We start from the raw sequence: 11,738 nt of genomic DNA, 5'->3' as shown, positions 1-11,738 counted from the left end.
AGGAAGGCAGCTCCGGCCAGAGAGAAGGTAGTGCTGGCAACCAGGGGAAGGAAGGCCTATTCTGGCACAAATCTTCATGCACCAGGCCTCTAGTAGATGAATAATATATACAGTGACAAAAGAAAACTTATTCAATATCCTAAATTCAATTACAGCAGGCAGGAGGGCGGGAGCAAGAGACAAGGGAAGTTAATCTGTTAACAGTCATATGCCAAAATCAACAAAAGACTGCTCACATTCCTGATAGTATGTTGAAACTTTGAATCAACATCCAGAGAGCTATCTGGAAAAAAGAGCCAACCGCCAGACATCACCACCTTTTGCTTCTGCATGAACATGCTGGATTGTTGCCCACAACCAATCCAAAAGCATTTAATACATCTTCCTTAGGAACTATTCACCTGTCCCAGATCTTTCTCCACTTCACATTTCCTCCACACCCCCCTTATTTATAGCTAATGTAAATTTATTTAAAACAACATATCTTTCTTCCCCAAACTCACTGTATAAATGACCTCCATCAACCTCAGGATGATGGCCATGTTTGTCTTCTCCAGCTAGCTCTGCTGCTGGATGTCCCGGGACTAGATCCTTTTCCCAGCTAACAAGTGTCTCGATAAACCCTTTTGCTCAGTACAACTTTAACAGTATAACTATATTTCTACTATTAGTGTTACCATTTGTTAATAATGATTGCTACTTCCTTACTTTCATATGTCATAGCATTAGTTAGCTCTTTCAGAAGTTTCAGTGACATACCTCTGCAGACTTTTGAAGGTTATCATGGCACGGAGCAAGAAGGGATGTCTTCTCCCATTTCTGTGCAACTTGATTGGCTTCTTCTATCTTCTGCTCATAACTTTTTTGAGAATTCAGCAATGTCACCTCATAAAATTCCTGAATATCTGTGAAGAAAATGTAAGAAAAGAATCAAACTGTAATGTAACACCTCATAAATGAGTATATGGACAATTTTGCTGATTAAAGGAAGTGCATAACCCTGGTCAGGTGGCCCCATTGGTAGGAGTGTGGTCCCCATGCACCAAAATGTGTCAGGTTTGATTCCCAGGCAGGCACATACCTAGATTGTGAGCAAATTTGATCCCCATTGAGTGTGTATGAGAGACGATTGATGTTTCTCTCTCACATCTCTCTGTCTCTTTCTCTCTGTCTCTTTCTCTCTCTCTCTCTCTCTCTCTCTCTCTCTCTCTCTCTCTCTCTCTCTCTCTCTTTTCCTCTCTCCCTCTCTCCATTCCTCCTTTCTTCTTTCTCTAAAAATCAATAAAAACACATCTTAGGGTGAGGATTTGAACATTTTGTCAAAAAAAAGTGCATAAATATGCATCTCAAAAAAAAAATAATAAAAATAGAGAAAATCCTGAAAATTGCATTTTTGCCTCCATGAGAATTCTTATAGCAACTTTATTCATAACTGCAAAAACTGGCAGAAACCAATATGCCTTTCAATTGTTGAATGGATAAACAAAAAAGTAAATTCACATGATGGAATACTACTTAGCAATTAGAAGGAATGGGCTATCAAGTCATGCAAAAACATGAATGAGTCTTAAATGCAAATTGCTAAGTTAAAAGACTATACTTCTCATTTCCTACAATACTTAAAAGCAAAACTAAGGCAGTATAATAATCAGTGATTGCTAGAAGATCTGGGACATGGGAGGAGGATCAAATAGGTAAAGCACAGGTTAATGGTGAACACCTAACAGGAGCATTTGTCAAAACCCATAGAACTTTACAGCACAAAGAGGAAACCTTAATATAGGCAATTTTTTAAATATATATTTTATTGATTTTTTACAGAGAGGAAAGGCGAGGGATAGAGAGTTAGAAACATTGATGAGAAACATTGATCAGCTGCCTCCTGCACAGCCCCTACTAGGAATTTGCCCGCAACCAAGGTACATGCCCTTGACAGGAATCAAACCTGGGGCCCTCATTCCACAGGCCGACGCTCTATCCACTGAGCCAAACCACTCAGAACAAAGAAGGCAATTTTTAAAAAAAATTTATTAGGAGGTCAGGGAATTCTAATATGAAATGCAAAATATAACAAAAGAATCTGTTTTACAAATATAGGATGTGTTTTTTATATACACTTTCTTTGTCTTGGTTTCCCAGTGTCTACTCATTTTCTGGTCATTGCCTTTCTTCTCCTAATAATCGCCTTCAGTCAGATTATTTCATATATTGGAAATGAAATAGGGAAAACAATGTGGGATTCATTGGAACCCTCTATACTATCTTTACTTTTCCATAAGCACTAAAGCTACATTAAAATAAATAGAAGAGGTCAATAAGGAGGAAAGGAGGGGGAGGCATATGTAATATCTTCAACAATAAAGATGTTTTAAAAATAAAAAGGTTATTTTTAATTGCCCTTATTTAAGAGATTGCACAATCACTGTTAGAAAGCTGGCCAAATAACTTCCAAAATGAATGCTTTCATAAATCCGTCTTCAGGTTTATGATGTAAATGAGATTAAAAAATTATCCCACAAAGTTAAATGTCATAATTGTTTAACATATGAAGTACAGTTTTGAAGACATCTGCTTCTGACATTATGGCTAAGTGCTCTGCAGATTAACTAGGCACTGGAATGGATGGGATGTTTGAAGCATTACTAATGTTGCAGCAGATGGGGTAGGTCTCCAAGATAAATCTTACACACACAAACACACATAAACACACACACGCACACACACACACACACACCCTAAGCTGAGATCAGATCAGCTAGCTAGAGCCATGGTTCGCAAACTGTGGCTCACAAGCCACATGCTGCTCTTTGGCCTCTTGAGTGTGGCTCCTTCACAAAATACCATGGTCTGGGTGAGTCTATTTTGAAGAAGTGGTATTAGAAGAAGTTTAAGTTTAAAAAATTTGGCTCTCAAAAGAAATTTCAATCGTTGTACCTTTGATATTTGGCTGTTGACTAATGAGTTTGCCAACCACTGAGCTAGAGGATTAAAGGATGGGGTGGTGCTGAGGACAGGTACCAAGTACAGAATTTCTATCAGCACACTAGACTTTAGATCAGCAAGTAGAAGTAAGGAAGCAAACTCTTGAACTTCCTCATTGAGTCAAGAGCCTAAAGGGATGCTGTTCAATGTCAGTGGCTCCCCACTGGCTATGGCAGCAGCAAAAGAAAACATTTTCTAAAGGAAATCTTAAGGCTGAAGGACGCTCATTGATTTGGATCAAGAAATGAGCTCACAATCAAAGATCACAAATGCTCAAAAAGCATGTCACTATGGATGAAATTCAGCAGGAATAACTTAGGTTTAGATGACCAATTATTGTTGATTTTTTAATTTTCTCATATAGAACATAGAAGAGATATGTAAAGTGTTAAAGAAACAATGGTCACAATTACAATGATGAGCAAATAATAAGGATCTAGTAAGTATAAGCAGGCAGAATGAGGAAAACAAATATAACTTGTGAAAATTATAAATAGATTAATGGATAGCTAAAGAGATAGACTGGTGTGATATATAATAAATATAATAAAATGCTAATGATAGAAATGATGTGTGAGTGCACAGATGTTGTGTGTAATATTCTTATAACTTTGCTATGTTTGAAAACTTTCATAATAAAATATTAGAAAATATGTAATTATTTAAAGTTAAAAAATTAACTGATGGGTTAAACAGCAGATTTGAAAAAGCAAAACAGAAAAATATACCCAAAGAAATTACCCAAAGTGTAACACAAGAGAAAATAAAATGGGAAAAAAATAAAGCAATATCAAGATGTATAGAGGATACATGAGAAGACACACTATTTTTCTAATAGCTGTCTTCAGGGAGAAAATAGAGTAAATAGCAAATGATGTTTAAAGCAATAACAGATATGAAAATTTTAGAACTTATTATATAAATGCACATGTCCTGAAAGTACAGTTTATACTAAAGATAATAAATAAAACCTATGACTAGGATCAGACATATAATAAAATCGCAGAATACGAAATACAAAGCAAAGATCTTAAAAGCAGAGAAAAAATGAATTAGATTTCTCAATAATAATGAAAGCCAGACAACAATAGAATAATAACTTCAAAGTTTTGAGAGAATATAACTATTTATATAGGCATGAGTTCCTTTGAAAATCATACATCTGATTATTAAAAAATGAAAAAACTTATATCTGAGCATATAAAAAACTCTCAAAATACAGTACACAGGAAACCAAACAATCCAATTGAAAAATGGGTAATAGACTTGAACAGGTGTTTCACTAAAAAAATAATAGAGGGCAAAGAAGCACATGAAAATATAATCAACATCATTACTCTAAGAAAATGAAGAATTAAAACCACAATGAAATAACACTACTTAATTTTTAGAATGGCTAAAATTAAAATGACCGATCATAACAAGCACTCTCACTGGAATGTGAAGGAACTGGAATGCTCATACACTGGTGATGAGAATGGAACATGGTGCAACCACTTTGAAAAGCAGCCTGGCAGTTTCTTAAAAAGTTAAACATACAGCTAGTATGTGATCCAACCATTTTAGTTTTGGGTATTTAGATAAATACACATGTCCATCTGAAAAGTTAAATCTGGAAGCACCCAGATGGTCAATCCATAGATGAATGAATAAACAAATTGTGTTCATACAATGGAATATCGCCCAGTAATAAAAAGGAACTATCCGTACAAACATCATAAATGAATCTCAAAATAATTATATCGAATGAAAGAAGTCAGACAAAAATGAGTGCATCTTGTTTAATTACAGTTATATAAAATTGTAGAAAACAATCTATATTGACAGAAAACAATCTGTGATTGCCTGAGAGTTGGGGGGAGGACTGGCAGAAAGGAGTGAAGGAGAGGATCACAAAGGGTCAAGAGGTTATGGATATGCTCACTACCTTGCTTGTGCTAATAATTTCATGAAACTCTATATTTTTAGGCACCCACACATACATATATGAAAAGGCATATAGACCAAAGCAATGAAACGCATGAAAATATGTAAGGACCTCAGTGGAAGGGGTTAAGTAAAAAAATGTGATAAGGGACAAATGCATAGGTAGATGCAAATTAATCTAGTTCTACATTTGGCAATGATTTCAGACATGTTTATTTTATTATCATGCTACATATAATACACATAAATTACATATATTATTTTATTCGTATTGAAATTGCTTTTTTAAAATAATGATAAAAAAACTGTTTCATAGATATTAAAACTGATATTAAAAAGTTAAAAATACTCAAATTTTATGCCCAGCTACCACTTTATTCTGACACTAGCAATAAAGTAGCTGTGAAGTCATGTTTGGAAAAGGTATAAGAACAGAGGGTAAAAGCCACACAGATATAAATGCCTCCAGATTTTTAAATATAGTATGGCTTGGTAGGATATTAACTAAGTTGACAAAGGTCACAGGAATAAGGAAAAAGTAAAATTCAAAAAATATGTATCCATTATCTGCTCTTAAGAATCAGTTAAAAATATAAGTAAAACATTTTTGCACACAGTAAAATTTCAAGACTTCTTTGCATCAAATTTAAGGATGTAAACGCTTTCATAAGCAGCATTTGCAAGTTTCCAAATTTTGAAATGTTAGGTGATAAGTTATCCAGAAATAGAAGCATATTTATCATACTCATTTTAAGGATTCATACCAAGTTATAATTTGAAACATAATGAATAACGGTGACTTGATCATATTTAGAAAAATGCTCTGGACAGTATTTTAATATTAAATTTGAAAATCTTCATGAACTTATAACCCCCAAAGAATGCTCAGTCTACTTAACTCCTTTGTCTACATATTCTCCCTGCCTAAGCAACTACTAGTGAGGAAGAGGTAATCTTTTTTTTATTTTTTGTTAATCCTGACCTGAATATATTTTTCCCACTGATTTTTAGAGAGAATGGGAGGGAAGGAAAGGAAGAGAGAGAGAGAGAAAAAAAAAAGAAAAACTATGTAAGAGACATATATAGCTTGGTTGGTTGCCTCCTATTAGAGCTGGGGATTGAAACTGCAACCCTGATACTCTCTGGATCAGAAATCAAACCCTGGACCCTTCAGTGCTCTGGAGATACTCTAACCATTGAGCACATAAGCCAAGCAGAAGAGGTAACCTTAATTAAGTTAACCATTACTTCAATTTGAAGATAATTCTCCAACCAATGGTAAATCTTACTTCTGGTTAGTCAGCATTATTATTTTTTTTAAAACACTTTTTTTGTTTGTTTGTTTAATATATTTTATTGATTTTTTACAGAGAGGAAGGGAGAGGGATAGATAGCAAGAAACGTCGATGAGAGAGAAACATCGACCAGCTGCCTCTTGCACACTCCCTACCGGGGATGTGCCCGCAACCAACGTAAATGCCCTTGACCGGAATCGAACCTGGGCCCTTTCAGTCCGCAGACCGACACTCTACCATTGAGCCAAACCGGTTTCGGCTCAGCATTATTTTTTAATCACACACACACACACACACATATATATACATATATATATACATATATACATATATATATTTAGCTATAGATATATAGATATAGATATAGATACACTAGAGGCCTGATACACAAAAATTCATACAAGAGTAGGCCTTCCTTCCCCAGCTTCCAGCACTGGATTCTCTCCTCCGGCAGCCTGCAGACACCCGGAACCAAGGCTGGCTTCCCTCTGGCCCTGGCTTCATCAGGAAGGATTTCTGGAATGACATCCAGAAGATGTCCAGTCTAATTAGCATATTACCCTTTTAATATATATATGTGTGTGTGTGTGTGTGTGTGTATGTATGTGTATATATATATATGTGTGTGTGTGTGTGTGTATATATATATATATATATATATATATATATATTCATCACTTTCCAAGCATCTCTTTTTGACACCCTCTCATATCCCCACCCCCACAAAAACCACCCCTTTCTGTTCATTCCCACTGCTGGATCCAGGTCCTACCATCTCTTGTGCACACTCTTCCCTTCACCCAGGTGACCTTCCCACACATGGAATCCTACCATTCCTTCAATGCCTAGTCCTAGCACTATGCCTTGTAAAAAAAAGAATATCTCAAGTCACAGATCTAAATATGAAATGACATCATCATAGAAATATTCTTACTCAACCTGCATCCCATTGAGTAACACGTGTGTGGGAGTAAGAACACCCACGCAGCAGCCACGGAAAAGGAGAAATGCTTGTGTTGGGAGTTGTGGGTGGAGATGGGCAATACTGCTTCTTTGCCCCCACTCCCATCAAGTAGTGCCCAAATCGATTTAAGACTTATTTCTCATGCTACTTTCCATTAGCAGGTGTTGTTCACTTATCTAACCTCAATTCAACGTTTCAACCCAGTAATTTTTAAGTGCCAGGCAAGGCACTTAAACTCAATGAAGATGACGTCCTAGCTTCCTATGTATTCTCTACTATCTAGCATCATTTTTTTACATTTAGTAAGCATAATGAATGCTTGCTAGCTTTCCATGTATTCTTTACTATCTAGCAGCATTTTTTACACTTAGTAAGCACCATGAATGCTTGCTCCTTTTAGTTTACCTGCATTCTCTCTCTATTTAATGCTCATAGAGAAGAAAAATCATTGAATAAAGTCAAATCTCTTCATACTCAGGATGGCAGAAAGCCTGCATGTTATTTTGGATTATGTTTTTATGTGACTTGACTACTTCCTTTGTTCACAACTGCTAGCACTTTTTATTTTTTACCTTTCTTCCTCAAATGGAAGAGCTTTACTACTTCTGATATATTCAAAATGAACTCCTTAAATTTTTAAGCCATACCCATTTTGACCTCACAATTGTTTTTTAAAATAGTTTATAAATTCTCGTCAGATTTACAGATGAGTGCTTGTCAAACTCTAACATATATGTGAATCTGAATCACCCAGGGATCTTGTTACAATTATAATTGCGGTCACCAGTGGGCCTGAGTCTGCATTTCTAACAACCTGCCAGGTGGTACCAATGGCTTCTGATCCACTAGCAACACTGGGCCTAAGAAATAACACCTCTGAAGACAGAACCTAAGATGTTATAGCCTCATCTCAAACATCCTTGCTGAGTTATTAGAATCCTCTTCATCTTCAGAGAAAGGGATGGAGTAAAAATCACTCCCAGGAAGAGAAGCAAATAGACAAAAGAAGTACTCTGCCCATTGACTCAAAAATAATAATCCGTACAATATTTCTGGCTAAAATGATTCAGATTCAATTAGCTAGAACTCAATGAAAAGGAACCATATTTCAGTACTCTGCCTTTAGGACACAGTTAAAAAATGAGCTTCTAGGTCCATCTGAAATAGTCCCTATTCGGTCCACTCTCTCCTTTTGGTTTTAACCTGTACTCGGAGACCTGGTGTTCATAATGGCAGTTAGGTCTTCCATTATCAAACAGCATGAGAAAGGGAATCCATAAAAAAAAAATAGGATTCTCTTCTTTTTTTAAAACATATTTTTATTGATTTCAGAGGAAGTAAGAGAGAGAAAGAAATAGAAACAACAATGATGAGAGAATCATTGATCAGCTGCCTCCTGCACACCCCTGCTGGGAATCCAGCCCACAACCCGGGCATGTGCCCTGAACGGGAATCAAACGGTGACCTCCTGGTTCACAGGTTGACACTCAACTGCTGAGCCACGCAGGCCAGGCAATAGGGTAGTCTCCTCAAGCACAATCTTAAAAACTCATATACTCAAAATACTTCATCTTCTTCCAAGCAGAGACAACCTGACATGTCACACTTATTTTAATAGTGATCCTATTTCCTCAAAAGACCGGAGAGTTCCAATTAGTAGTATGCCTTGGAGCACCTGAGAATGAATATGCTCAGAAGCAGTGAGACGTTTTTATTTGATAAAGATTTTATTTTTTTATGGCTAAAATACATCAAATTGTACATATGGTGAGTGGTGGATAAATGGATATCCTTTTTCAAGACTTAAATTAAGAAAATAAGAGTCAAGTCATGAAATGTCTTTCTTGTGTGACTCACAGATTGATCTGCAATTGTCTAGTTAACGATAGTAAAACAAAGCAAAAAACTAACAAGAATGCAGGATGCTTACCATATTTGCATACTTTCTTATCCATTCGCTCACAGGCTGGAATAGAAGTGATGGGAAAGGCTCTCTTCCCTTCCTCCAATGCCAGCCTGCAAGTGGATAGCATGATGGGGAATCATTTCTTCCCGCTGCAGACCAGAAATATCTTTAGAGCTTGTTATTGTTGGTTCGTGTGTGTGTGTGTGTGTGTGTGTGTGTGTGTGTGTGTAATAGGCATGTATGGCTGTAACTCAACAAAGCTGTTTAATCCCAAGAATTGACAGAAATGAACTCGGCAATGTTTTGCTTTATATCCTCAATAAAGAGATGGTAATCTTTGTAAGTGAGCCTTCTTTCTTATAAAACATATGCATTATGTTTCCAGCATCCCTTGTTCTCTGTAGTTTCCCACACCACATATCTGATTATGAATTCACTGGAGCTGTATAACACAGTTTTCTTGAAATATTTAAATCTGTTACAAAGTATAGTTTTTTGTACTTCCTTACCCTTCCTTGAACACCTGGTTCTGTGTGGGAGCCAGATAAATGCTCATATCCAATTTCCTTGCACTACCTCCATATCCCATACTTTACCTTCTGCAAGGCAAAAAATATCATTGCCCTGGTACATTTGAATCCAAACTACCAGGAGGCAATGAATCAATGTTTCTCTCTCTTTCTCTCTCTCTCTCCCTCCCTCTGCCCACCCTCTTCCTCTAAAAATCAATAAAAATATATGCTCAGGTGAGGTTTAAAAAATAAATAAAAATAAAAGAGCCATGTTGCTTAAAAAAAAAAAAAAAGAAAAGACATTTTGGAGACAACTGCTGAAATTTACCACACACTGGGCATTAGGTAATAATATTGTGTTGATGTTAAATTTCCTAATTTTGATAACTTCACTATTTATATAGGAAATATTCTTGTTTTTAGCAAATATAAAGTATTTCATGATAATGGGGTCTGATGTTCCTGACTCACTCTCAAATGGTTCATTAATAATAAGTACATAGATTATATATTGATATATATATAATCTATGTACTTATCATTATTATTATTATTATTATTATTATTAGTGTGTGTGTGTGTGTGTGTGTGTGTGTGTGTGTGGAGAGAGAGAGAGAGAGAGAGAGAGAGAGAGAGAGAGAGAGAGAGAGAGAGAGAGAGACATAAATGGAAAATGATCAATAAAATAGGGCAAAGTGTGAATAACTGGTGAGTGTGTGCTATGTGAGAACATGGGCCTCTTCCCAAGCTCCCACTCCCCTTCCCATCCTGTGGGAATATGATGAAGACCATCAGTAAGTGGCTGAGAGACCTTGGGAGCCTGGCCAGCTGCTTTTACATGTCACTATAAACATCTACAGGGAAGCAGTTAGCATTTTGATCTCACACAGTTTGTGTGTAAGCTCTTTCCCCTACTGCATGCGCTATTTGCTTTGTTTTCTGTTCTCTATGTAACACTGACCTGAGGAAATTGTGGAAAACTTCACCAGCAGGCTGCACACCTAAGTCCTGATAAACCCATGTCTTTCACAGCCAGCGCTCTATTTGTTTGGAATGGCCAAGCAATACACCTTGACTCTTTCCCTAACGGGGAGTCTGGGTAAAATATATAGGAAGTCCTTGTCTTAGCAACTTTTCTGTAGGTTTTAAATTATCATATATCAAATAATAAGGTTTGAAAAAATGATCAGGTGACTAGGAAATGAGGGGTAAGTATGAAATTGAGAGATATTCAGAAACATTGTTAAGAAATATAGAGAGGGAAAAGATTCAAAGAAGACCAAAGCATGAAGTGCAGAATGTGATGGAAGAGGTAGCTAAGCAGAGCATCAGTGGATTTGTATAAGAATCTAGAAGTTAAAGCACAAGCATGGAAGTCAGACAGACCCTGACTGACTCTGCTACTTACTAAATGTGTGGCCTTTGCCAAGTCACTTAACCTCTCTGAACCTCAATTTCTTCACCTAAAAGATTTGCATAATGTAAGTACTTCAAACAGTTGAACAGTAACATAGAACACAATAAATGGCAGCTATTATCCTTTTGATTAATGCATCATCTTTGAACAATGCTGTGTACACAGTTCTCATCAAATGGAAATCTGACCGCAGAATATGCATAACTAGGGGTCATTCCTTTCAGTACACTCAAGAGCACAGACACTTGAAGCAATACGTAAGTGCAGAGTTAATACTTGAGAAAAAGGCAGATAACTGTTATATACAAGTTTTTAATAGTAGCTAACTGAAACAGAAATTTTAATAGAAATAAAATAAGAAGTGCCTAAAGCAACACAGTACTTTTTCCTTCAAAAAAATAAAGGATTTTTAAAATACAACCCCTAAAATAAATTTTAATTCAAAATATTTCTGATGAATAAATGTGATACTTCAAGTTGCTCAAAAAGCGGGCACTAAATAAACTCAAGATATTGTTAATGCAAATCAGCTACCTTTTATCCGCACTTATACTCCCAAACCACCACCAGGTGTGTTTTATTCTATATCTAGGAGATAATTAACCTTCAATTTCACATCAATCATCCAAGATACAGGAATGTTATAAATTCTTTTCATCTTACAAAGATTTATCATGTAAACTCAACAAAGCTTGGAAGAGTAAGTAACTGTTAATAATCTTATATGATCCTAGTT

At 36.0% G+C, this 11,738-nt stretch overlaps 1 protein-coding gene across 1 annotated transcript in view; it reads right to left on the bottom strand.

Annotated features, from left to right (window-relative positions):
- Positions 1-747: 747 nt before the first annotated feature.
- LOC311627643 (disks large 1 tumor suppressor protein-like) overlaps positions 748-11,738 on the bottom strand; it is a gene marked incomplete at its 3' end in the record, with an annotated part of 243,407 nt that continues 232,416 nt past the window's right edge. The window contains exon 3 of the mRNA XM_084894134.1: positions 748-905. Coding sequence (XP_084750260.1) covers positions 748-905 — 158 coding nt within the window. The remainder of the gene's footprint in view (positions 906-11,738) is intronic.

This window comes from Pipistrellus hanaki (genome assembly GCF_964339955.1).
Source record: "Pipistrellus hanaki genome assembly, chromosome: 9".
NCBI classification, from domain to species: Eukaryota; Metazoa; Chordata; class Mammalia; order Chiroptera; family Vespertilionidae; genus Pipistrellus; species Pipistrellus hanaki.
The sequence above is the reverse complement of the archived record's forward strand: the minus strand, read 5'-3'. Positions and strand labels throughout refer to the sequence as shown.